Source organism: Cynocephalus volans, chromosome 2 (assembly GCF_027409185.1).
Source record: "Cynocephalus volans isolate mCynVol1 chromosome 2, mCynVol1.pri, whole genome shotgun sequence".
NCBI classification, from domain to species: Eukaryota; Metazoa; Chordata; class Mammalia; order Dermoptera; family Cynocephalidae; genus Cynocephalus; species Cynocephalus volans.
In genome coordinates this window covers 121,731,141-121,758,206 of record NC_084461.1, presented here as the reverse complement: position 1 = coordinate 121,758,206, position 27,066 = coordinate 121,731,141, and the positions used below count along the sequence as shown (strand labels likewise).

General features: G+C 38.6%; 1 protein-coding gene across 4 annotated transcripts in view; it reads left to right on the top strand.

Annotated features, from left to right (window-relative positions):
• The first annotated feature begins 2,849 nt into the window (after positions 1 to 2,849).
• Positions 2,850 to 27,066, top strand: part of FAM13B (family with sequence similarity 13 member B) — a 73,786-nt gene continuing 49,569 nt past the window's right edge. For all 4 annotated transcript variants that reach the window (XM_063084549.1, XM_063084545.1, XM_063084542.1 and 1 more), the window contains exons 1-6: positions 2,850 to 3,113; positions 15,637 to 15,803; positions 17,103 to 17,294; positions 17,745 to 17,957; positions 24,462 to 24,639; positions 24,937 to 25,078. In XM_063084549.1, the coding sequence (XP_062940619.1) occupies positions 17,138 to 17,294; positions 17,745 to 17,957; positions 24,462 to 24,639; positions 24,937 to 25,078 (690 nt within the window). In that variant the 5' untranslated portion in view covers positions 2,850 to 3,113; positions 15,637 to 15,803; positions 17,103 to 17,137. The remainder of the gene's footprint in view (positions 3,114 to 15,636; positions 15,804 to 17,102; positions 17,295 to 17,744; positions 17,958 to 24,461; positions 24,640 to 24,936; positions 25,079 to 27,066) is intronic.

Genomic DNA, 27,066 nt, shown 5'->3' with positions numbered 1-27,066 from the left:
TGCTCAGATCAAGGGAATTATGGGTGAGAAACCATCAGCAAAGGGGGATGGTGGTAGTCTCTGAAACATCTACCAAACCCAGGGAGTGTTAGGCCATCACAGGGAGGTAAAAGTTAAGAACTTTCCTGTTCCCCTTTATTTTCCTCTCTCCCCCTCCCTTAGGCTCTGGTTAATAAGCTAAGAGAGGAGAAACACCAGGCAGGGTTAGAGATGACTACGTTCCCCTCTCGAGGGCAAGCAGTGACCCAGGTGTCCCAGCTGAAAAGAGAAAAGTTCCACTCTTTGTGAATCAATGACCATAGGACTTTTTATTTTTTATTTTTACTTTTTTTCAGACCATAGGACTTTCTATCACAAAACTCATGGAACCTGACAGAGTTTTCAAATAGGTACATGACAGATCTATTCCCACTGCACAGGTAGAAAGGGACAGTGAAAGACAAAAATAAGGGTTTTTGTTTTGTTTTAAAAATTATACCCATGGGCCGAGCCCGTGGCGCACTCGGTAGCGTGCTGCGCTGGGAGCGCGGCGACGCTCCGCCGCGGGTTCGGATCCTATATAGGAATGGCCAGTGCACTCACTGGCTGAGTGCCGGTCACGAAAAAACGACAAAAAAAAAAAAAAAAAAAATTATACCCAAATGAGCCCTGCATGTTGAACATACTGGTTCCATATTATCAAGTAGGATGTAGATAATATCTTCCATGGACATGTTCTGGAGAATTACAGAGAGAAAATGGTCAGTGAATCAATTCATCTGTTTTTTGAGAGCCCATACTTTATGAGAAGGGCATGTGAGTGCAAGGGAGTCCCTGCCTTCTGGGAGCTTACATCTTGGGTTTCACACTCAGAGCAAAGTACCTATTACAGTCAATTATGTCAACAAGAGCCTGTGTTGCAGAGGAGGGGAGGTTCAGAAGGGTTTTTACGCTCTTAGGATTTACTCTCATGATTTTTTCTTCCTTATGATTAAACTTTTGAAGCAACCATGATGCCTCTGTTCTCCAAGCATGTAATCACAGGTAAAGCTTCCATTTAAGATGTTTAAAGAGAGATGCAAAGCTAAATACACAGGATGCATTATGATTGGGTTGCTATGAAAGCAGGCTCTGTTTGATCTTCAGTTTGGCAAATTTGGAAACACATTTCACCTCCTTCAAGTTTAATCAGGCTGTAAGAAATTATTTTGGATAAAACTACTTCATAATTCAATACAATGAACAGAAGCTAATTTATATACCAGGATGTGAATTTATTGACAAAAGCCATGTAACTAGTATAACTAGCCTCAGTCACATATCTTGGACAATCGCTTCTTACTGGGTGCGCTAATTTAATATAGAGACCCCTTGAGTTATGGAACTACTCACTAAGTTCAGAATCAGCACATGGGCCTTTGTATGTTCTTCAAACTTAAATCTAGAATTTAAGTTTGCTAGAATATAAACTCCACGAAGGACGAATTTTATCTGCCGATGTATCCTACTAAACTAGAACATAGTAAGCACTCTAATTAAGTATGTGCTGAATGAGTGGCTGAATCTAAATTAAGATTTTTAACTTAATTAAAAGTTAAGGGGTATTGGCTTTTTTTTTTTTCCTTCTTTGCGGCTGGCCGGTACAGGACTATTGGTTTCGGTCATTAGAATCAGTCACCTTTCTCCTGGACCGAGCGGGAGCCCCACAATACACTATTATTCAGATCCTGCTGGTTCTAGACTCTTTGTGGACGCCACCCTTCTGTTATGACAGCATCAACTGGGCATGTGACACTTAGGTTACAGATGATTTATTTTAGTCTCTCTGATGAAATTTGGGAGCCATCCTGGCCTCTGTAACACATTTACAGATCATCTCATACGGTGACTTTTTATTTTTAAAGAATTTTGTTCTAAGTTCTTGTTTTACATTTTCCGGGTTACTGACTTCCAGCTCAGGCAGGTAGGGGACAACTGAATTGTGGTGGTTCGTATTTGCTGTCAAGGAGTCTACAGGCAGAACACTGCGTTTTTTATTGAACGGAAGATCTCAAAGCTCTTAGGTTAAAGGGAAGAGGAGATTGATTGAATATTTATACCCCTGTGAGTGGGAGGGAGCTGCAGGGTTGGTCTGGGCAGCTAAGCAAGTACAGACTCTTGGGCTCAGAGAGCTCCTCATTCTGCCTTGTTTCAGCTCTATTTCCGAAGTTCCTCCGTAGTATATGAAGTCCCTTGTGAGCACGCACTCTATCGACTTCCACATTCCCAGACCCTGTCAGCACCAGAGCATCAATGTTCTCTCTGGAGTCTAGGTCAGGTCCTTAGGGGAAAGGGAAGGGTAGGGGGTCGACAGCGCGCAGGTGCAGCCCCATAGTCCCTGATCTGTCCTACACTGCTGTGAATGGGAACATGAGTCACCACTTAGGCCTGTCCCGGCCGTTTTCTGCTAAGGTCTCCGTGCTCTTCAACTGGATAAGGGGGCCCGGGGTTTTTGTGGCCTTCTGCAGGGGTTATGCGGGTATGGCCTCCTACGCAGAGACCAGGAACGACCTCAGTCCTCTGGATTGTCCCTTTATCCCTCCTTCGTCCTCTCCCCAGGACCCCCAGACCACTCCCTCGAGCCCGCGCCTGACTTCTCGCACGCTAGCTCAGGAACCCAAATTTGGGTTTGGGGAAGAACGGCGGCTCTTAAGCTCGCAGACTCTGGGAATGCGGCCTGGGGACGCGGGGAAGCCCGGGTTGCCCCGGAGGCGCACTCGCCCCTCCCCCCGCCCGCGGCCCGCCCCGCCCCCTCCCACGCACGTCACGTCCGGCCCGGTAGCCGCCCGCCCTCCGCCCTCCGCTCTCCTCCCGCTCGCCGTTAGGGAGGCTCTGCGCCTCAGCCGCTGCCTTCGTCGCCGCTCCCGCCCACTCTTCCGCGTCTCCGCAGCCGCCACCGCCGGGGGGATCCTGGGGTCGCTTACCGGGCTGGCCCCGAGCCACTGCCGTCGCTTCAGCCTCCCTCCAGCGGCTGCCTCAGGAAGAGGCTCGCCGGCCGAGGAGCTGCTTGGGGCCTCAGTACTCGCCCTCTTGCCGTCGCCGCGGGTCCTGGAGAAGCGGCCGCGGTCGGGGAACGGGGCTTCGCGGTTCCAACGGTAGGTAAACGGGCGGGTACCCGGATCTGCGCATGCGCGGGTCTCCGTCGTCGCGGCCCTCTCTCCTCTGCCGCCCCCCAGCGCCGAGTCCCACCCGCGGCGGCTCCAGGGTGTGCGTTTCGGGGTGCGGGGGGCCGGGAGCAGTGTTCTGCAGGTGGGGCGTTCCGTAGAGAGGGCCCCTTTTCTGCTGGAGAAAGAGAAAGATGAAGCCGTGTCCCTGGCTGCCGGGGGGTGTGGCAGTCTTCGATTTTCAGCCCTGCATTGCGCGTGAGCGGGCGTATCTCTTCGCCGTCTAGCTCCCCCAAAGTAGATGGCACAGCACCCCACGTTTATTTGCTAGCTTCCCCTGCCCACCAGTACTGCGCCACCTCCCCGCCTACTTCCTTCATACTGGGCAGTGAAGTTGATACAGAAAGAAAAAGGAGCGTGGTTTATTCTCGGCTTCACTGCGCCCCTTTTTGAGGTCACGTGAGATGAATGGTTGCTGACTTCCTTAAATCGCTGAGATTATAGCCAAAATTGGGCCTTTGGTGCACTGGGGCCTTGTGTAGAATGCACTCTGCATAGGCCGGGCCAGGCCAGAGGGGCATGCTATACATCATTAAGTTTCAGATGGGGGGGGCCTGGTTTCCTAGATAAGGTTATAGGAAATTAAGTCGGTTGGCACACTTGCCTAGTGGGAAACTGTTAAACTCTTTTTGTTTGTAATCAGTTAAAACCAAACTGACTTTTAGAAAGACTGTTGCATTATTTTATTCGGTTCCCCATTACACCGTCTAATCACTGAAAAAAGTTGGGCGTTTACCTTACTTTCAAGGAGCTGATTATCTAAAAATGGCAACCGGAACCACAGTGATGCAGACTATTAAACATTAAATGTAGGGTGCACTCGCTTATAGAGGCAGACATTAAAGGATAGTTTTGAATTATTTGGCTTTGTGCGGCTGGGTTAATGTGAGGCTATGTCTTCAACTCTCCTTTTTGTAACCTTGAAATACTTGTTGGCCTGGGTTTCTCTCAGTGCTGTGCACTTAACTAAGTACAGTACTTGTTGAACAGAATTCAAAGAACTGGTCATTATTTGTATATCCTCCGGTCCTCTTCTTTATTAATCTGTGCTTCTTTTGCAGTTGGGGCAATATTTTCCTCAATTTAATTGTGTTACCAATTAGGCATCTGATGTAGAAGGTCATATTACAGTGGCATAAAATTCTTCATTGGGTGAAGAATACAGCGTCTTTTTTTATTAGGATATCGTTGTTTTAGGACAGAAAATGGCTGAAATGAATAGTGACTTGTGTTTCCCCACCAATAAAATGCCAGTTACTTTTATTGTAATTTATAAATAATCTCAGTCCGCCTGTGCATGGTTCCCCAATCGTTGTATACTGATTTTAAAATTGGGGACTGTAATAGTGTAAATTACTTTTTAAAAAGTTATTTTTTAAAGAATTGTGGTAAAGTGTACATAACAAAATTTACCGTTTTAATCATTACCATTAAAAAAATTTTTGTGATAAGATATATAACATAGACTTTACTGTTTTTAACCTTAAAGTGTACAATTCAGTGGCATTACATACATACACAATGTTGTGCAACCATACCCATTAGATAATAATTCCCTTTCCCCTTTTCTCCCAGCCCTTGGTAAACTCTATTCTACTTTTTGTCTCTATGAATTTGCCTAGTGTAGCTACCTCATACCGGTGGAATCATGCAGCATTTATCATTTTGTGTCTGGCTTATCACTTAGCATAATATTTTCAAGGTTCATCCCTATTTTAGTGAGTATCAGAAGTTCTTTCCTTTTTAAGCCTACATTTTGTTTATCTGTTTTTCTATTGATGGACATTTGGGTTGTTTCCACCTTTTGATTATTGGGAATAATGCTGCTGTGAGCATGGGTGTACACACATCTTTTTAAGTCCCTGCTTTCAGTTCTTTTGGGTGTATACCCAGAAGTGGAATTGCTGGATCGTATGGCAATTTTATGTTGAATTTTTTGAGGAACCGAGACACCATTTTTCACAGCAGCAGTGCCGTTTTACATTTCCACCAGCAGTGTGGTGAGGGTTCTGATTTCTTCACATCCTGCTCACAGTTGTTACTTTTTTGTTTTTGTTTGGTTTAACAGTAGCCATTCTAATGGGTGTGAACTAATATCTCATTGTGTTTTTGATTTGCATTTCCCTAAAGGCAAGTGACGGGCAAATTTAATGTGCTTATTGACCATTTTTATATTTTCTTTGAAGAAATGTCTATTCAAGTCCTTTACCCATTTTTGAAATGGGTTGTTTGTTTCATTGTTGTTGAGTTATATGTGTAGCTTTTCTTTTTAAAGCTACTTTCTACATGAATTAAATCTTTTCTCCTAACGTTTCTGAAAATGAATGAAAAATTTTTTATAGAAATAGAAAATTTCTGTTTTACAGATGGATAAACATTGAAGAGCCTCATTTATATCTGAAAAGGATTTTCATTTATTTTGCAGGTCTATATTTAGGTTTCAACTAGACATAATGTTAGTATCAAGAACTTATTTTTTTCACATCAGTATTACAGAGGTGCACCCATTAAATGAAAACCCTATTTTCATCAATGAATAATGCTTCTGAAAGAACTTTCCTTTGTTTATAATGTGTTTTGTAACATGGCTGGGAGCAGGAGGGGGTTAATTGAAGGAGAAAAAAGGAAGTATGGTATGTACACATGAACCTGACCACAGTCAGTGTTCTACAAGGCAAGGAAGGGTGGGGCTTCCCCAAGTGAGGCAGTTGGTTAATATGTGAGTAGCTGATTTGAACTAGAAATGGAAATAATGAAGGATATTTGGAATGGAATGGAATAAAGGCTGTTTTACTGTACCAACTAATTTCACATAGTTCACTACATAGATATTAGTTGTAATGGGATTACAAGAGTAACTCATTATCAGATTGATTTATTCATTCATCAGATATTTATTTAGCTCCTAAGTGCCAGAGATACATTGAGGAGCAACACGCAAGTGGTCATGTGATGGTTGTAGTACTCTGTAAACTTAGTAGAAATCATTGTACAGTTGAAACTAGTAAATTTTATAGTATATAAATTATAGCTTAGTAAAACTGTTTTAAAAAACAAGCCATCATTGGGTTTCAAGGAGCTTATACTCTGTTGGTAGAAACAGGTTTTAAAGAAACACAGAAATGAATATATAATAAAATTTGTGATGAATATTTTGGAGCCAAGGAATGATATAGCCTGAGAAAAACTAATAGGGGAAACCATTAGATTGAGTAGGTTGGAGAAAGCCCCTCCAAGGATGAGACTTGAGTGAGAGCTGATGATGGGAAGGAGGAAGCATGGGAGAGGGTTTCAGGTAGAAGAACCAGCATGTATAAAAGCCTTAGGTTGAGGAAAATGTGGTGAGCTGACATAATAATTTAATAACATTTACTGGATTTCTACTAGAGAAGGAAATAAAAGTCTTTTATGTCAGGTTGTTACTTAGCTTCTAGTGTATGTATTTTTCCTTGTATGCATAATGTATAAAGATTCTCTTTTTTGGCAGGGGGGCGGCTTGCCTGTAAGGATCCAAATCCGTGATCTTGGGGTTATAAGGCTGCTCTCTAACCAACTGAGCTAATTGGTCAGCCCGTAAGATTCTTAGCTCTTTGGTTTTAAACAATTTTCAGAGAGATGTCTGTCAAGTGTCTGTTATTGCTGTTTTCGGGAATAGAATAGAAAAAGTTCAGTTTAGCTATTCTTTACAATATTTCTCTACTTTTGCTTTTGTGTGTCAAGCTGCTGCTCCTTACAATTGAAAAATAAAAGTAAAAATAAAACTGAAAACCACTTGTTGATTGACATAGTAGATGCTTAATATTTTTTTGCAGTAGGGTTGGGAAGGCAGAGGAGGTGCTTTGTGGTCCTAGTTTGGAACAAACACCAGTCACGTTGTATTATGAATTTGAAAAGGTAGGGCTGGCCCGTGGCTCACTTGGGAGAGTGCGGTGCTGATAACACCAAGGCCCCGGGTTCGGATCCCATATACGGATGACCGGTTCGCTCACTGGCCGAGCGTGGTGCTCACAACACCAAGTCAAGGGTTAAGATCCCCTTACCGGTCATCTTTAAAAAAAAAAAAAATAGAAAAAAAAAGAAAAGGTAAAGAAGCTCAAATTTAGGATCAGGTAAAATTAGAGATTTTTTTTAATAGGAAAAGTAACCATATTATGGTTGGTTATAGAATTACTTCGAAACTGTTAATCTCATAAGATATGTATTTTTCTTTTGAGAGGAAGTATTGTAGTGTTTGAATAATGATTTTTGAGCAGTAACTGCAAAATATTTAAGTGTTTTATGAATTGCCCTCTGTGTGGCTTCATACATTTCAATGAAATTTTAAATAAAATTATCAGTAAAGGTCATAGTTGTTGCCTGGAAAGGGCATCCATCTAAAAGAAAGACTTAAGAGTTATAGTCACTAGTTCAGTAACTTTGAACCAGTTTCTTAAGCTCTTTCAGCTTTTGCTTCCTCTTCTGAGAAAGGGAATGGTAATCTGTCCTCCTTATCTCACAGGGGATGGTTGGAGGATTCACTTGGATAGTAAACTGGAAAAGAACACTGGAAATGATAGTATCAGTTCAAATGCTGGGGTTCTGCTATTGTTTAGAGTTCAGAACTGGGAAAACAAAGATGAAGTCTTTGTTTTCGCATACATTTTGCTCAAAGATTACTATCTAGTGGGGAAGAGGTGTACAAAAATAAGTATAATCACCACGCTTTTGTTCATTTGTCAGCTTCCTTTTCTTTCAGGGCAGTTTTTACACAGGTCTGTGCAAAAAGAGAAGTGTTTTAATCTCGGGACCCATTTGGCTAGAACAAGTATTGTGGAATTACCCACAATACACCTTATATGAAAAAAAATGAAGTCTGTTGTAGTTTTGTATTAATAAGTGATAAGAAATAAGCTAACCTTCTTAAGGCTTTGCTTCTATCAATCTGTGGTAGCCTTGGACATGTGTGTTTTCAGTAGAGAAGATGTGAAAGGTTACTAGAATGCAGGAGTCTTGAAGAGTCAAAATTTGTCAAAATTAAGATTATATGCACACATATGACCGACTAAAATTACGTTCTCTATTAGTATATTTTATATCATTTTCTAAATCATAGTGTTTTTTAGAAGGAGTCAGTCATTGTGCTGATACTTTGTGGGAAGAGCTAATTTAGCAGATATTCATTTTTACTTAATAGAAAATCACACTAAATTACTGGACCAATGACATAGGAATACGTGTGGGAAAATGGAACCTGTTGGGAGCCATCTTGCTCTGGCACATTACAAACTAACTCTTTAATCAGGACACGAGCATTTAAAGTGTCACATTTCCTCATACTTTCATAAGTAGGATTAAACATCCTTCCACAACTCTTTCCTGCTTTTATATATACTAATCTGTAAACTGTGTAGAACTCTAGATCTGACTATTGGCAGATATCTCAAGAGGTCATCCTTTGGGGGAGTTTCTTCAACTAGTCTTGGAGACTAAATTTAGGTACCTCACAGTACCCTTGGCTTTTTGAATCAAAATTGTGACTTGTTTCTAAGAGAATGTGTGAATAAATCTTTTGCCTTTTATGGTTTCTTAAGGCTTCAGTTACTTTCATTAGAAAGATTTGCAGTTAGATCCAGTGGCAAATTCTAGCATCATCATTTTTACAAATTCTGAAGTTTAGCAGTGTGACTTGAGGCTCACAATACTTTGTTTTAAATATATGTAAAAGGGGAATAGTGCCTGCTTCACAGCATATGAGAAATAACTTGTGAAGTGCTTATAGATATTACACAAATGATAGTTGTTTTCTATTCGTGATTTGATTATCTTTGGTTATTGCTGGAAATAGATGTGGCAGCCATTCTTTGGTATTTTATTTAGTTTTTAATCACTTGAGATGCCCCTACTTGTTAATCTTCTTAACTCTGGAATAGCCAGTGTTGTTTGCTTCTCATTTATATCTTTATTTAATATATATTTTAAAAACTGAATTTTGGGCCAGGCATTGTGCAAGGCCTTTGGGGATACAAAGATGAAATGACAGGGTCCCTACCTTCAAGGATCCTCTCTCATGAGAGGCAGACATACTTTTAAATTTTGTGGGATAATTGCTAAAAAGGTAAGAGGTACAAATTAGGAGCATATAAGAAGGAGTACTTTCTGCCTCAGGAAGTCAGGGAAGGGTTGAAAAGTTGGAGTTGAGAATCGAAGATCAATAGAAGTTTGATGAGCAAGATTGGGTTCTCATGGTGGTGGTGGTTGGTTATGCTGTTGAGTTGAGGGCTCCAAGCACAGAAAATAGTATGTGCAAAGCCAGGAAGGTGTGGACTGTGAACTTCAAGTAGTTAAGTATTGCTGGAAAGTCAAGCAAGGTGGAGGAGTGGCAAGAAAGGAGATTTTACTGGTAGTTGAAGTACCTGGGGTCCATGCAAAGGAGATTCTAGTTTATCTCGTATGCCAGAGGTTCTTAAAACGTTGAGGACCAGGCCAGGCTCTAATGGACACTAGATTTGGGTTGTAGCTTTTCAGTCTGTATATTGAACAAATCCCTACCCAACCCCAGATGATTGTGATATACACTGAAGTTGGAGAACCAGTGCTCTAGGTTATTGGTCTCAAAAGTGAGGCGTTGGCACTTTAGATGGGCAAGGTTACCTATTAAAATGTGAGTGTGTGTGTGTGTGTGTGTGTGTAGTATTAAAATTGATGTTTCTATTTATTTTTAGCTTCTTAAAATGTTACTTTTGAGTATGTTTATTATGTGTGTAACATAATAGAATATTGTTCACTACTGTAGAAGTATACATACGTATATGGAGGGGTGTGCTCTTTTTTTCAAAGAATTTGCAGTCCAGAGCTTTACGCAGTGGAAAACAGTTGAGGAGTTTTGTGCAGGGGAGTGTGTATTAGATTTTAGTATTAAGTAGATCAGCTAGGAGGATAGATGAAGAGGATTTAGTCACAGGGGATTTTACCCCCTTATGTGACTTTGTTACTTTTGCTTTGAGTAGCTTGACATCATGGTTGGAGGTTATAAAATAATATAGTATGATATTGTGGCCATGAAACCCTTTTGAGAGTTTGTCAAAACCAGCCAAGCTGTTTGCCAAGAGATTATCTTCAGGGGTAAATAATTTTTGTCTGAATACTTCAAATAAGAGAGGATTAGTAAGCTGTCTTTAGGTGGAATGCTTTACATTTATTTAGTGGTTGCAATCTGTAAAATATAGTACCACGATCTGGCAACTATAGTCCTGTGAAATATGCCTGATTCCATTGTCATTGTAGTTTTGTGGAATCACCATGGAGGATTGTTCCCTCAAGTAGTATGTTAAAGTGCACACAGATGAACAAATCCTTAGGCGTAGGGATACTAATGTTACCTCATTGTTGCAAGAAATAGTTTATTCTGTACTTTTTTGTTGGTTCTGTTTTGTTTTTTAAGGCAGAGAAATTCTCAACCTCTTTAATTTAAAACTTTGTAGTCCTGAATTCTGTATTAATTATACTTTGTATTTGATAAATTACTTAACAGCGAAGTCAGTATGAATTAAATAATAGATTTAAATGACTTGATATTTTCCTGATCAAAGTAGTATCTACGAACATTTGACAGATAAGTTTATGTGCCTTTGAGACATTTGTGCAGCTTTCTGTTAAGTATCTCAGACAAATTATGCTTTTGTCAAGTTCTCAGGCCAAGAAAGAACACTGGTTTAGGGACAACCTTTGTAGTATTATACTTCTTCAGTTCGAATAAAAGAGGTGCCTTTTCCTTTGCTTCAGTGAATTGTTTAGAGTCCAGGCTAGTGAAAAGCTGAATGTATTGAGCAGGGATAAATTTATTTTCCTTTGAATGATGTAGTTTTGGTTGGATGATGTAGGGTCATATAACAACAATAGTCTACCAACTTAAATCTCTGTTCCCAAAGTTAATCATCTTTATTGAGACCCAGTTCTCTGCTGGCTTTTCCCTCTTTGTATACCAGTGATACAGGGATTTATTTATTTATTTATTTATTTATTTATTTTGGCTTTAACAATTAATGACATAGCTCTTTTAAACCTTTCTATGTGAATTGTTTCCTATTTTGTCAGGGCATTTCGGGCAAAAATGCATTTTGTTGTTCTTTTCTGTTCCATTTGAAGGTAGAACTTTTTCATGTGAAAACGGCAATCTATCTTGGCAGATGCTGCTCTTACCACAAGTTGCCTTATTTGTGAAATAACACTTTATTTGTATATTGAAGAGCTAATCTTATTACTGTTGTGTTTTATTCTACTGTTTTGAGAAGACTATATTGGTGTCTAAAATTTATGTCTTCATTGCAACTTTAATTCTGTTTCACTTAGTTATGCTATATAGAAAATTTAGTAATTTCTGGATGTGCTGGATAGCATTGTAGAGGCAAACAAAATAGGTTCTTTTTTTTCTTTGGCTGGCTGGTACAGTGATTGAACCCTGGACCTTGGTGTTATCAACACCACATTCTAACCAACTGAGCTGACTGACCAGCTAGAGTAGGTTCTTGAAATATGGTTAAAAGAAATCTTTTATCTTTCTTTTGTGGTGGAAAAGTATGTTTTTAAAATGTCATGTGCGTCTATATACTTGACCTTAGCCAAAAGGCTGAGAAGCAATTCAGAATGCTTTTATAAAAACAGTTTGATAATAAATAGTTAATCTTTTTTTTTTTTTTTTTTTTGTCCTTTTTTTGTGACTGGCACTTGATAATAAATAGTTAATCTTTTTTTTTTTTTTTTTTTTTGTCCTTTTTTTGTGACTGGCACTCAGCCAGTGAGTGCACCGGCCAGTCCTATATAGGATCCGAACCCGCGGCGGGAGCGTCGCAGCGCTCCCAGCGCCGCACTCTACCAAGTGCGCCACGGGCTTGGCCCGAAATAGTTAATCTTTTAAAGTGATCCTATATCCTTATTCATATTTATTTCCTTTTTCATTTTTCAGCTTTATTGAAGTATAACTTATGTATGATAGCATTCACCAAGTTAAAATGTCCAGTTCAATAAGTTTTGACGAATGCATTCAGTGTGTAACCCTCACTACCACAATCATGACATAGAACATTCCCATCACCTCAAAAAGTTCTCCATGCATTTCAGTTTTCTCATCAGTGAAATAGATATGATGGAAGTATCTACCTCCATAGGGTTGTTGTAAGGATCAAATAAGTTAATACGCTAGAAGGCGTCATACTTCCTGGCATATTGTAAGAGCTCAGTTAAATGCTGTCTGCTGTTATTATATCTATAGTACTGATATTGGTGTTCCACCCCTTTTTAAAGACCCCCTCACTACTAATTTTATTAGGTATTTAAAACAAATATTTTATGCTATTAAGGTATGTTTGTTGCTACCATGTATGTGTGTATGTAAATGAAATTGGACTGGAGTGCAAAAGTACCTGGAGCTCTAGAAGAACTCAGGTTGATAGCTGGTGTATGAGGTACACTTTCCTGAATGTACCTATCATCCAGCTTTATTGATAATTTGTATTTAATTGCATCATTTTTATCACTCTTTTCTCATGGTGAAGTATTTGATGTAAAATTCAAAATGATTTCCTGTTCCTTGTCAATACCACCGTGCTAGGCAACTGTCACTTGTATTTAAAATAATTTTGCTTTCTTGATTTATAGTAACATTATGCTTATGGAAATCTTTGGTTATTTTGAAAGTATACACGTTGTATGCTCTTGTCAAGCCTTTTCTTTAACTGTTTTCTTTGCATTTTATTGATCCTGTCTGCTGGGATATTTTATCAGATCTCTTTGGGACGTTTTTCTGTGATGCCTGCTATTTTCTTTCTCTCTGGTTTTTTTTTTTTTGAGAATTTCATGTTGTAGTGTAGATGTTGCATTTGTTTTCCAGGGCTTCCATGACAAATCACCACAAATTGGATGGCTCTAAAATAATAGGACGTTTTCTCTCACAGTTAAGGAGGCTAGAAGTCTAAAATCAAGGTGGAAGGGCCACACTCCCTTCTGAAGATTTTAGGGCAGAATCCTTCCTTGCCTCTTCCAGCTTCTGGCGGCTCCTGGTGTTTCTTGGCTTCTGGCAGCATAACTCCAATTTCTGGTTCTGTCTTCACTTGGCCTTCTTCCTCTATGTGTCTCTTGTGTTTCCTATCCTCTTATAAGGACACTAGTCATTAGATTTAGGAACCACCCTAAATCTAGGATGATTTCACTTTGAGATCCTTAACTAATTACATCTGCAAAGACCCTATTTCCAAATAGTTACATTCTGAGGACATGAGGTTTGGGGGGACACAATTCAGCCTACTACAGATGTGAAGGAATATTTACGTGATTTAAGCTCTGAAGAGGGGTGGGAAACATGACTGAATAATGTAAAAAACTACTTTGCAATTTGCAGAAATGTTATTTTGGATCACTCTTCAGTCTGAGTGCTCTCAGCAGTGTGCTCTAAAATAGAGGTCCCAAGTGAATAATTAGCTGGTAGGGCTTGGAGCATATGCCTGCCCTCTTTAAGTACCTGTTAACAAGCTAGGAATAAGTGATCTCCTAAAATTTTTGTGTGACTCTGTGGCCAGTTTGAGTGACAGAATATGCGATTTTGTGGTACTATAAATTGTAAGAATTTACATGGAGAGATAGTATAGTGATTAAGAGCAAGGACTTTGGGAATCACATACTCTTGGTTCATATTCTACTTCTGACTCTTTTTAGCTGGGTAGACAGTGGGTAAATTGGTTGAACCTCTGTGCAGTGTCTTAATTAAAATAAAGGTTGACTGGCTGGTTAGCTCAGTTGGTAGAGCAGTGTTGTAACACCCACGTTGAAGGTTCAGATCCCCATACAGGCCATCCAGCAAAAACAAACAAAACAAAAAAGTAAAATAAGAGTTATAGTAATACCTTCTCAATACATGTAAAGTACATAGAACTGCCTGGCACATAATAACTGCTTATTGAATGTTAGCTGCTACTGTTTTCAATATCATCTGTACTCTTCTTCAGGAGAGAGAGAAACTTATCACCTGAAAGATGCCTTTTTTTTTTCTGGTAGTGAGGATAATTTTTTACTGATGAATTTGTAGATTCCTACCCAGCCTCACCTTAGGAACGATGCTTTTCAGGTTGTCTGGATAGAGGTTGGGATAGTAGAGGACACGAGATGAGATAACAGGTTTCTGGTTTCATTAACAAGGCACCTTAAACACTGACTAGCCATTTTAGTGATGTATAGAACTTGCCTCTGACAGACTCTTCTATTGAATCTTCATTTACTGTATATCAAGCAGATCTGCCTTTATATCATGAGGGTATCTGCCTGGCTTTTAATGTAAGTTTGTTAAATATCTTATCCCTGAATTTAATCTTTCTAAAGGATCTTTAATATAACAACTTTGGAGTTGTTTTCCAGATAATAGACATGTAGATGAACTACGTGTTTTAGCTGGCATTTTGGGAGGTTTTTGGAAGTAATCATCTACTAAAAGATTTGTTGTGAGAATGTTGTTTTCCTTCCCCTCAGTTTTTAATGATCCTCCTGGAGGTATATGTTACTAATAAGACTTTTGAAAATCACACAGGAATGCCACTCTTCTGTTTACCTGAGCCTCTTGGGCAGAGTGCTGCAGTGTAGTTTACTGAGATTATTAAAAGATTTGTTAATAGACTACTAGAATTTACAGAAGATGATGAGACCATTAGAATTCATAGAGGATGATAAGACCAAATATTAAACAAACACATTTCTAAACAAATCCCCCCCCCCCCGCTTATTTGCTAATCTCTTAGCATTATGCAAAGAAAAGAGAGAAGATGGTTCTCTGTCTACTACATGTATGTTATCTCAGTTAAGCTTCACAGCTGTATAGGTATTCTTATTTTATATAAGGAAACCTAGGCTTAGAGACATGGAAGTGTTTGGGGGTCACATATCTACAAAATAGTGGAGTTGATATTTGAATCTAAACCATTTTGGTTCTTTTTTTCCTGTTCTTTTCTACACATTGCTATTGCTTCTCCAAATCCAATAGCTCAGACAACCACTATATTTGTAAGCACAGAAAAGAAGTACATAAGCTTAAAACACACCTTTGATTCTTTGATCTTCTGAAAATACTTCTGTTTAGTTCTGAGTGTATGAGGAAATGAGGGAGGAATGGGATGGGGTAGGGTGTGTGTGTGCAAATGAAGGGTCCGTTGAGGAAAATGGATTATTTGAATGGTGTAATTCCTGAAGATGTGTGCTGTACAAGATTCTCCTTTGTAGTTTATTGATTTGTTTGTTTATTTATCAGCAGAAAGATTCTTATCCAGTTTAGCTGTCATAATTTGAAATCTTTGCAAGATTTTGCCTTTAATTAGGTTACATACAGATTTTTTAGGTAGAACAATGCCATTCAGCATAGATTACCTGTTTATTGCTTATTCTAGTCTGTTCTCATGGTTAAAGGTGTGGGAAATTGAAATAATTGTTTTTCTTCTAGATTAACTGCTGAAGTACTGATCGAGTTCTGCGTTTCTTCAATGAGGAACTACAGGCTGATCTTCTGCCATAATCTCAAACAGCCATAAATGACAAAAGAATGCTTGCTCAGTGAGGGTAGCTGGTGCAGAAGCCATTTTTTAAACTTAGGTGTTTAAGTACTCAAAGGTAAGTTTTCAAAATGATAACTGTCGCATGCTCTGTATAATCCACAGAGATTTTGGAGTTTACCCCCTATACCTGCTATTTGATTATTAACTTGAGGTTTTATAGTTATTAGCTGTCACCAGATGTGTTGAAGAATGGATGTTGCTTGTCTAAGAGTATGTAAATTTATGGCAGTTTGCTGTCTCAAAGTTAATTCCTAGTGTTTCTGTAAAATGGCTGGATTTTTCCTAGTGATGTTCTGATACTCTCTTGCTCCAGCAGGTATACACTTGATCTAGTGGACCTCATTTTTATAAGTGTTAAAATTTTGAGTACATTCATCTGTGATGTGTTATCTTTCTCTCACAGTGAGAAAGCAGTTGTTTCCCTGGGATAATGGAAATAGGCCAGTTGGTGTCATTTTGTTCATTATCAACCTTTGAAAAATATATTTTTTTTCTTTTAAAAATACTTCTTTCCCACATAAAGTAATGTGTTTATTTTAAAAAACCAGATTTTTCTTGGGATTACTTGTTCTTTGATGCTTCATATCAATGTCATCTGAGATGTTGTTTCCTCTTGCCTGCTTCTTTACTGATCATAATTCCCACAAAGTTAAAACAAATAACTATTCCTTCTGAACTAGATTGGCTATGGGTATTTTTCTTTTGAATAATTATGAAACAACAATGTTGATAAAAGGGCTTTTCTCATTGAAAGTTGCTGGCCAGAACTGAAGATTTTCCTTTTTTTTAAAAATAGAAACGTAATATATGTAGTTGCTCTGTCATGTAGAAATAAGAACTGTTTTAATCTTGTTCCTATTAGACCATCATTTATAAAGTGATTATTAGCCTATCACTTTATAAAAAGTGAATCTTTCCTGTTTGAGTGTTTATGATTGAGAGGTTAGATGAAGTTTATACAGCAGAATCCAGAGATGGATTGGGTCTGGCTTTTTAATGACTTGTGTCATTAATAACTTTGGTCAGTAAAAGTCCTCTTGGAGCCAAATTTGCCCCTTAGTTTGTGTTTGCGACTTTAATGCCCCTTGCTAAATTTAGTTTTGCCATTGTTTGATAAATTTGCAAACACTGAAGGGAGTATTCAGAACCGACTCTTCATAGTAGAGAAAATGCTTAGATAATTGTATGGCACTTTATTTGTAGAACACACTATGGGCCTGATAAATGGAACATTTAAATAGATAAGAAGACATTCAGGTGTAAAGCATTTTTCTTTAATGTATTTAGTCATATTGCCACCTGTTAATCATTATAGTCTTTTTTTTTTTTTTTTTTTTTGTCTTTTATTTGGCAGAAAAGACAGCTTTGATTTCTGGCTGCAAAAAAGATATGAGGAAGAGCTCCTCCCCTTCCTTGAGTAACTGCAACTCCGTTCTTGCTAACAAAATATTTGGAATTCCACTTGATGAGCTGCAGCAGGGAGGACATCCAGACAATGAGGTTCCATTCATAGTCCGCCACGTTGTGGACTATATTGAGGAACATGGTATACATTTCCTTACTTTGAGGGCTAGCTTTTGTTGTAATAAACACAACTTATCCCTTTTTCACCTTGGATTTAAAAAAATTTTTTTTTTTAAGTATGGAAAGTCCAAAATGTAGCACAGAAAACCTATAGAAATTCTTTTTAATGTTTTAGTGTGTTTTTTACTTAATTTCATATACTTAGAAATGACAGTTACCCAGCCTAGAACATTTTTTAGTGGGGGTGATAGGAATATTTTTAATGGACATAAGGGGTGGGATAAAATAGAATATCCCTCAGGACAGAAACAGTACGTTTCTAGATGTATAATTTGAAGGTTTTTAACCAAATCAGGGGAGCCAAGAAAGGCTTTCCAAGAATATGAGTATTTTAAATTCACTGGAGAATGAATATATATGGTCAAGTAGTTGAAGTTGCAGCTTATTTAATTTTTGCCTTGAACTAATGTAGGAGGTCTGGAGCAACAAGGACTTTTTCAAGTCAATGGAAATGCTGAGACAGTGGAGTGGCTTCGGCAGAGATACGACAGTGGAGAAGAAGTGGATTTGGTTAAGGAAGCAGATGTTCCCTCAGCTATTAGTCTTCTTAGGTTTTTCCTTCAAGAACTTCCTGAACCTGTTATTCCTGGCAGTTTGTATATTCACTTAATGCAGCTTTCTCAAGGTAACGTAATTTGATTCTTATCAATCAGTCATTTATTACTGATTTCAGATCCCTTACCTTTTAGAAAGGTTGACATGTAAACAGTAAGTATAGTATTTTAGAGATTAATTTCTCATTTTCTCATTTACTTTTTGGGACTGTATGGTCTCGTCAAGGGAATGGCAACTTCTTCGATAGTACTACTTCCCCGTATTAGTGTTTACTTTTTATGATTGGTCTTATTAGGCCTAAGATATAGGGTGGGAGGAGAATGAAGAAAAGGAGGAGACAAGACCCAGGTGTAGAAGAATAGTGAGAAAGAAGGAAGAAAAAAATATATAAGGTAATATGTGCGACAGAATGTCCAATAATAACCCAAGGTATTGCTTAATGGTGATATTACTATTATAGGGTCTTTATCTCTGGTTTGATAGAACTTCCTAGCAAAAGCCAGAAGATAGCTTTGATTCTAGGCTTGGAATATACCTAAAGTTTTTTCTTGGACACTTGCCTGAAGGAAGTAAAATATCAAATTGGACATCAGACTCCAAGTTAAAGAAAGAAAAAAAAATTGTCCTTGTTGGGGTAATTTTTTGGTGTTGACTAAAATTAGGGCTTAGTTGGAATGGAATAGGGATGGAAAAATAATGGTAGAGGCAGGCAGAAAGGTTAAAGAACCAAGAAGTGAGGAAATGTTTTTGTTCCTAGAGCCAAATGGTATTTGTGTGTATGTAATGTAGGTACATGTTCATGATATAGGAAAATTTGTAAAGTTGGCATATAATATTATATATATCTCGAATTTTAAAATTATTTTTTCTGGCTTATCTTATGTAGTCCATTTATTTTTTGAATTGGGCTTCTAGAGAAATTCAGTGATATTAAGAAATTATAACTACTTCCTTTATGTCTGTTGCTGTCACAGCTGGGCATTTTATAATGTGCGTATATCCTTAAGCAGTATGTTGTCAGAGAAATAGTTTTTCCTGGGCCGGCCCGTGGCTCACTCGGGAGAGTGCGGTGTTGAGAACACCAAGGCCCCAGGTTCGGATCCCATATAGGGATGGCCGGTTAGCTCGCTGGCTGAACGTGGTGCTGACAACACCAAGTCAAGGATTAAGATCCCCTTACCGGTCATCTTTTTAAAAAAAAAGAAAAAGAAAAAAAAAAGAAATAGTTTTTCCTTTTGATAAATGTTTGTCCATCTTACTTTTTTCTTAAATTTTAAACGCCTATGAGCCTAAATTGGTGGGTGCCTCTGATTTATGTATTAAGGTCAATGCAAAGACATTCTCTGACCCTCTTATGCATATGTTTTTTTTCTGTTTGTTTCTTCTTCTTATTTTTTACGTTTTAAGATATGGAGCAGTCAGGGTGGAGGGGGAGAGAGGAAGGGGGAGGGTAATAGGGTGAGAGGATGGGGCAGGGGGAGGGTGCATGGTCAGGACCCATGGCACTCCCCTCATTCTGATAGAGGAGCCCAGGGGGCTTCTGGCTGGGGCTTGGTTGTGGCTTGGCTGGATGCAGGCATCAGGGGGACGTGGCTGAGGCCCTCGGCCTGCCTGGGGCATTTCTGGCAGTGGCCTGGTAGTCTTCGGCTTGGTGGTCTTCGCTGGGCTGGATGCATATGTCAGAGGGCGTGGCCGAGGCCCTGGGGGGCCCCCCCCTCGCCACTGCACTGGCTTGGGAGCCTGGGGTGCTTCTGGTGGCAGCCTGGTTGTCCTCACTGAGCTGGATGTGGATTGGAGTTGGTGTGGCTGAGGCCCTTGATCCCCCCACCCCTGCTTGGGAAGCCTGAGGCACTTCCAGCAGCAGCCTGGTGATTGTTGCTGGGCTGGATGCAGATATAGAGGGGTGGAGTGTTGCTGAGTCCCTTGGGCCCCCCACCCACCCCTAATCCAGCTTGGGAGCCTGGGGGGCTTCTGGAGAGGGCTCAGTCATTACTGGGCTGGAAGCAGACCTGGTTGGGGGGTAGTGTGTGGCTGAGGCCCTCAGCCCTCTCCCCACCCCAGCTTGGAAGCCTGGGATCTTCCAGTCCTGGGTTTTATAGGAATTCTTTGGTGGTGTTAGACCTTCATTGGTTAATATCAAAATTTTGTCTGTGATCTGTGGTTTTTTGTTCTTTCTTTCAGTTCTGTGTTGGATTATTAGCTACTTCTACCTCTTAAACTCTGCACTGGAACTAATTTGTTGTCCTTTGTTTACTTTTAAAATGGGGTAACTTCCTGTGGGGACCAGCACTTGAGCTCTGTGGTTGAGCTATATTGCTGCTTTGCAGTTGATTCTCTGGGGAAGGCTTTTTGTGCAGCTCAGGTTTTAATTGTTAACCTAGTAAGCACTTCCTGGTCTTGTGAGGTCTGGTATATCTGAGTTATCTGGAAACTGTGGTCTGGGCCTGCATCTTTTCAGCAGACTGCACCCCCTGCAGTTCTGTATTCCTGACCAGTCTCCACTGAGTGATCCTGTGCTAATTGGGGGGCAGAGCACCTGTCCATGCTGTGCCCCAGTGTTCCCCTGGTGGGCCCATCTCCCATACCACCTAGGGATGGGCCATGTGCTGGTCCCTTGCTATGACTCACTGGCCTCTGAGTGGCTTCTTTTTTCAGTTGTCTGTGGGCCCTTGTTCCTATGTGGGTCCACAGGAACCCCGTTAGTGATCTAGTTGGCCTGGAGGCCACCAAGGCCCTTTTCTCCCCTGCAGCCTCCAAGCCACTTCATATGAAAGGCACAACTGTGGCTTTTGCCAGGTGTTGCTCCGGGTGCTCACCAGGGCCAGGTTTGAAGTGGCTAGGCCTCAAAATGGTTGGAGCGGTCTTTTCTTTCTCTCATCTCAGCTTCCTCCTTCATGATCTCCTTAGGTTTCTCCTCCTCTTGCCCTGAGCTCTAGCCCACATATGTTTTCTGTACAGCTGGATCATAGGACTCACTTGGAACTTGTTATATTCAGAAGTGGTTAGCCTGATTCAATTTTGTTCTTTTTTTGTACTGCATGGATCAAAAAACAGGTTTTAAAATAAAATGTTAACAGTAAGTCTACCTTTTTTCAAAGTATCACTTTATTTTTTTCTTTCAACAAACATTACATTTTTTGTTTAGAATTTCTGAATCCATTTCTTCCTTTTCTTATAGGAATTTTTTCAAATGTTTATATTGAGTCACCTACTGAGCATTTTGCATCCATTAACTATGTACTGAAACTGATGAGTTTTTGAGCCTTTTTATGGCTCCAGAGCCATTCTTTTTGTTTTTATAGTGATAGGTTTCCATGTTCCCTGTATTAGCTGAGTTGCAGATGAGTAAAGTTGCAAGAGTCAGATAATCTTTCAGTCAGTCTTGAATGAAAATTTATAAATTAATAATTGGAATGAGATTTGTTGGTAGTAAAGTCATTGACTCTTATTGATACTACCTATGAGAAGCTATTTTATCACTAGGATTGTTATTTTGATTGGTTTTCATTTAAAATTATAACAGCTTCCTGCACTGCATTGATGTGGAATTACAATATCGCATCTTAACTAATTACTTATCCTTATGTTAACATTCACTTGTGGAAGAATTTAAGACATGCAAAAATGCTTGTGGCCCATAAGTTCTCCCATGTTTAATATGAGAAATTCCATAATAACCATTAGCATGTGCAGGCACACACCCGCAAACACACCCATTTCTTTAATACTGTGCAGATAAGTGTGGAGGTTCTTGAGGTGATATTTGTATTTGTATTGTGATATCATCTGTTTTATTTTATTTTGTTTATCCATCCTTTCCTCATTCTTTTGGGAAGTTGCCTAGATCTTTGGACAAAGATTCTCCTGTCCATTTATTGTAGATAAATATTATGTTAATATTTTAATTGGTGTACACAAATATATGCAAGGTTATTGTTTTTAAGATTATGGAGGAAGCATATTGCAGTTGCATTCAACTTTTGTTTTTATTTGTTTAATTTTTTATTTTTTTGATGGCTGCCCAGTACGGGGATTGAACCCTGGACCTTGGTATTATCAGCACCATGCTCTAACCAACTGAGCTAACCAGTTAACTTTGAGCTTGTATTTTTAAAAAGTGGTTTCATCCTTCTGTAGTAGAAGGACAGTTCACTGGTGTGATTAAATCTTTTATTTAGACCTGGGTTTCACAACCTTGGCACTGCTGATCTTTTGAGCTGGATAATTCTTTGTTATGAGGGGCTTTCCCGTGCTTTGTAGGATGTTTAGCAGCATCCCTGGTCTTTACCAAGTTTTGCTTCCTTCCCCAAAGTCGTGACAACCATTCTAGTCATTGTCAAATATTGATAACTACTGGTTTAGATCATAATGGTTAGTCCAACTACTTACACATTGTGTTTTGGTAGTTCCTAGTTTTGTGGATTTGTTGTAACATTTCCAAAAAATGTTAGTACTTGAACTAATTGCTAGTCAGAGGAACTTCTTTGGTATATACATTGTTTTCCCTGGATATGATTTAACTAGGAAGGAGGCCCAAAAGGAAAGAAATTTAAGCAAGTGTGCATTACATATATGCATATCTGTTTTTGAAATATTTCTCTGCCTTATTTGAAGACTTCAGAAGCAGCCTGGTAGGTATAAATGTGTAGTAGAAATGTGTCCAAACAAGAATAGAGCAACATGGACAGTATTTCAAATAAAATCATCATTGATCATAAGCTTATCACCCTATCAAGTCAAATGGTTTAGTAATCTCACATCTCTTTTTTAGTTATTGTGTATTCATTTAGCTAATTCAACTAGTGTTTATTGAAATCTGCTGTATGTTAGGCACTGTTCTAGGTGCTAGGACTGTAGCACTGAACAAAACTAGATAAAGATCTCTGCCCTCATAGAGCTAGAGTTCTAAAGGGGATGAGGGGAGAGAGAGGAGAAATAGATGATAAACAAAACAAACTGTATGAGTCTGTTGGATGATAAGTGCTGCAAAGTTGGAGAAGATGTTACATAGAATTTGTCAGTGTTGGTACAGTCATCATATGGATAATCTTAATTGCTTGCATTTTTTTTTTAGTTGATATACATGATTTTTTAAATAATCCTTTTCTTTTTTTTTTTTCTGACTGGTAAGGGGATCACAACCCTTGGTACGGTGTGGTCTGTACCACGCTCAGCCAGTGAGCGCATCGGCCATCCCTATATAGGATCTGAACCTGTGGCCTCTGCTCTACCAGCTCCACACTCTCCCGAGTGAGCCACGGGGCCGGCCCTTAAATAATCCTTTTCTTTTTTTTTGTCGTTTTTTCGTGACCGGCACTCAGCCAGTGAGTGCACCGGTCAGTCCTATATAGGATCCGAACCCGCGGCGGGAGCGTCGCCGCGCTGCCAGCGCCGCACTCTACCAAGTGCGCCACGGGCTTGGCCCTAAATAATCCTTTTCTGATGAATGCTTAGATGGTTAAAATTTTTTGCCAATTACAGGCATGGTGATTTAAAGAACATGAATCCAGGGACTGTTCAGTTATAAAATCAAAGTACTGGTGCATTTGAATGGACAGTTGGTAATATTACAAAGTATAGAAGAGTTGTTATTGGTTGCGTTTTATATTTTAAGTAACACTTGTGTGACTATATATAGCCTTTTCTGATAAACTTTTTAGACTTGTGTTATTTTGCAGAGATGGCGAGTACCATAACCTTAACATTTTACCAGGAATTTTTCAGTAAATTAATTTTAAGGATCTTCAGAAAAATACAAAATGAAATATAATTGGGTCGATTTTCACTACTGAAGCAATAAATTACTTCATTTTGAGAGTACCTCTGAGAAATTACCTCTCCTAAATGGGGCCCTCACCCATAAAGCGGTTGATATAGGCCTAGTTTCTGTTCATGAGTTCATGAAAACTCATTGACCTGATAAGCACAAGGCCTAGCTCTGTGAAAACATTTACTTGATAAACAGAAACCAACATCAATTTAGAGGGAAAAACAAATGAGAAATGGAAGACTTTTTAATTTAGTTCTACTGGTATTGCTGAAGTAAATTGTTCTTTTCAGGATATCAGGGGAAGAAGAAAGTCACTTTGTCATGCTGTTTTTCCTTTATTTTCCCATTCATCCCAGTAGAAAAGTATCACTGATTACTGTGAGCCCATTGAATTTCATCTCTGCTTTGCTCTCATTAGTAGTTCAGGTTGACTGGCACGGCCAGTGCATTTTGACTGCTTATAGTTGGCACTAGTTTGGAAACACAGGTACAGTCATGCAAGAGAGTACGATGAGAATTTTTTAAAAAATTAGAGAATTGGGGCCAGTGAGTAACAGATGAGGAAAACATCCTCCAGCAATTGAGGGGGGTGTGTTCCTTTTCTTCACCTTCCTGTCTCCAACTCTTCTCTACTTAATAAGTGAAATGCAAAGCCCTAAAACATTTGGCCTCTAGTAGAGGAAGTCAAGAAGGTTTGAATTGTTGTAGTGAAAAGATGATGTAGGTGTAGTAGTGTGAACCTGGCAAAATATCTGAGCTTTGCTTTTTACTTCATTAAGAAAACCTGTCATTATGTTTTTATAGATTATAATAATGAAGATGAATTTGGAAGAAAGTTGAGGTTCCTCTTGCAACAGCTTCCACCTGTTAATTACAGTTTGTTAAAGTTTCTGTGTAGATTTTTAGCCAATGTAGCGTCACATCATGAAGAAATTTGGTCTGCAAATTCTTTGGCTGCTGTCTTTGGTCCAGATGTCTTCCAGTAAGTTGTTTCAAAAATTTTTGTTTAATTTTTTAAAAATTGGATTTGTGAATCATTATATTGTCTCCCAAAGATCACAGGCTTGATGAACCATCAGTTTTTATAGTAAATCTCATTAATTCTCACAGCATTTCTGTGAACAGGGTACAAATTAGGTAGGTTTTACAGATGGGAAAACTGAGGCACAGAATGATGACATAAATTGTTCAGGTTCGTAAAGTGACTCATTGGTTGTCTTCTAATTTTACCTGTGATTGATTTAAGAACTCTGAATTCAATTTGGACTTTTATTCTCAGTATTTACACAGATGTGGAAGATATGAAAGAGCAAGAAATAGTGAGCAGGATAATGGCTGGGCTTCTGGAAAATTACTATGAGTTTTTTGAGAATGAAGAGGAAGATTTTTCATCTAATGATTTGAGTTCGGTTACTGAACAGGTGAGAATATTTAAACAATCCATTTGGAGGATTATTTTTTTTTTTAAGAACATACTTTTAAGGGCTTGGCACAAAGTTATGTGGAATTTAAGTACTCAACTGGAAGTAATTCTCTCGTTATTATATGTAATAAGTAGATAACATCCATGTCTAGTATATGTATGAGATTTTTCTTTTTCCTGAACAACTTTCTGTCCTCAATTTGGGTAATAAGGAGAAGGCATTGAAATCAGAGTATACGGTAAAGATTTTTTGCATGTGTGTTAACTTAAGAATTGTTTATTTTGTAAGAATAGTGTGTTTTTGTTTTTACAAAGAAACTATTCTAGCATAGAGGAATGTAGGCAAAGGGTGAGAAATTTAAGGTAGAGGAAAAGAGTCAATACAAACTTTTAAAGATTTGAAGTTTTCTTCACTAGAATAGCAAGTCAAATAGTGCAATCATTGTCATTAATGGGAAGCATCTGGAGATTATTAGTATAGAGTGCAGATAATTTTTTAATTCTGGTGATTCTAAAATATGAAAATCCATTTCCGAGGCTGCGTTATGATATTTTATTGTTACTGCTATGCCTGCTATGGATGGTTGAGACTGCAAGGATCCTAGTTACTTTTCTCTTTATAAAATGGGAATATTAAAGCTGAGTAATTACAATTTATTATAAAGCCATGTTAGTCCAGACTCCTCAGGTTTAAAATTTGTGATTTAGGTCTGTGTGGAGGTTTTTCTTCTGCACTTAGTTGAAGTGATTTGCCACCAAATTTTTATTAGGTTAAAACCTATGAAGTTACTTATATTTTGGATGTGGGGTGGGGGTGCTACTTTTTTTAAATGGATAATAATTCATTCACCTGGTTAAAAAAAATAAAGTAAAATATACAGTAAAAAGTCTTGCTCTCACCCATACCCACTTTTCCCCTATATTCCTCTCTTCCCCCCCATTGGTTTCTTATGTATTTTTCCAGAGGGGTTTTTGTTTTTTTTTTTAATGTAAATAGAAGTAAATATTTTCTCATTTTTTTTTTTAACAGGAAAGTAGCATACCATGCACACTGTTCTACATCTTGTTTTTTGTTACTTAATAGTATATCTTGGAGATCTTTTCTTATTAGAATATAGAGAGCATATTCTTACATTTGTGTAGTTCCCTGTTATATGGATAGAACTTTATAATTTATATGGTTTATAGTACCAGTCAGTCCCCACTTGAAAAGCTATCTCAGAATAGTTCTGGTTTATATCTGCTTCTGGTGTAATATTTAGTAGCTCCTCTGTCACTCTCAGATGTATCCAGGTTTAAATGATAAATTATATGGTCATACTACTTATTGATGGACATATGGACATTTGAGTTGCTTTCCTTCATTTGCTGTGAGATTATAAAGCAGCATTTCTTGAAAAATAGTTTCTTACACAGATTTCCATTAGTTCTGATAGTTCTTGTATCTGATTATGTGAATTAGGCGTTTTATTTTCTGGGTGCCCAGCTTGTATTTAAGAGTTTTTGTACTTTTATGAATTCTTATGGGTGATACGTTTTAATATTTGGGGTTTGTACCTTCCTCGGTTTTTCATGTTTTCTTCATGGAAGCACTTTTATCTTTCGATTTTCCCTCTCCTTTCTTTCCTTCTCTCCCTCTCCCTCTTCCTTTCCTTTTTTCTCCCTCTCCCAAGTATCAGGAACTTTAAAGAAACAGTTACACATGCCACATTACAGATTGTAATGTGTGAATTGAGGATGAAATTAGTCTGTGAATGTATGTTTGTATGAGGGTACTTCAAAAAGTATGTGGAAAAATAGAATTAAAAGATAATACAAATTTTCCATGAACTTTTTGAAGTACTCTGACATGCATGTGCGTGCTTGCGTGTATGAAATAGAGTAAGTGGGTAGAATTTGAAGTCTGAATCAGTGATTCAGAGAACATTTGACACATTTTTTGAAGGCTTCCAATTATCATACACAGTTCCTAACTTAAAAACTTGT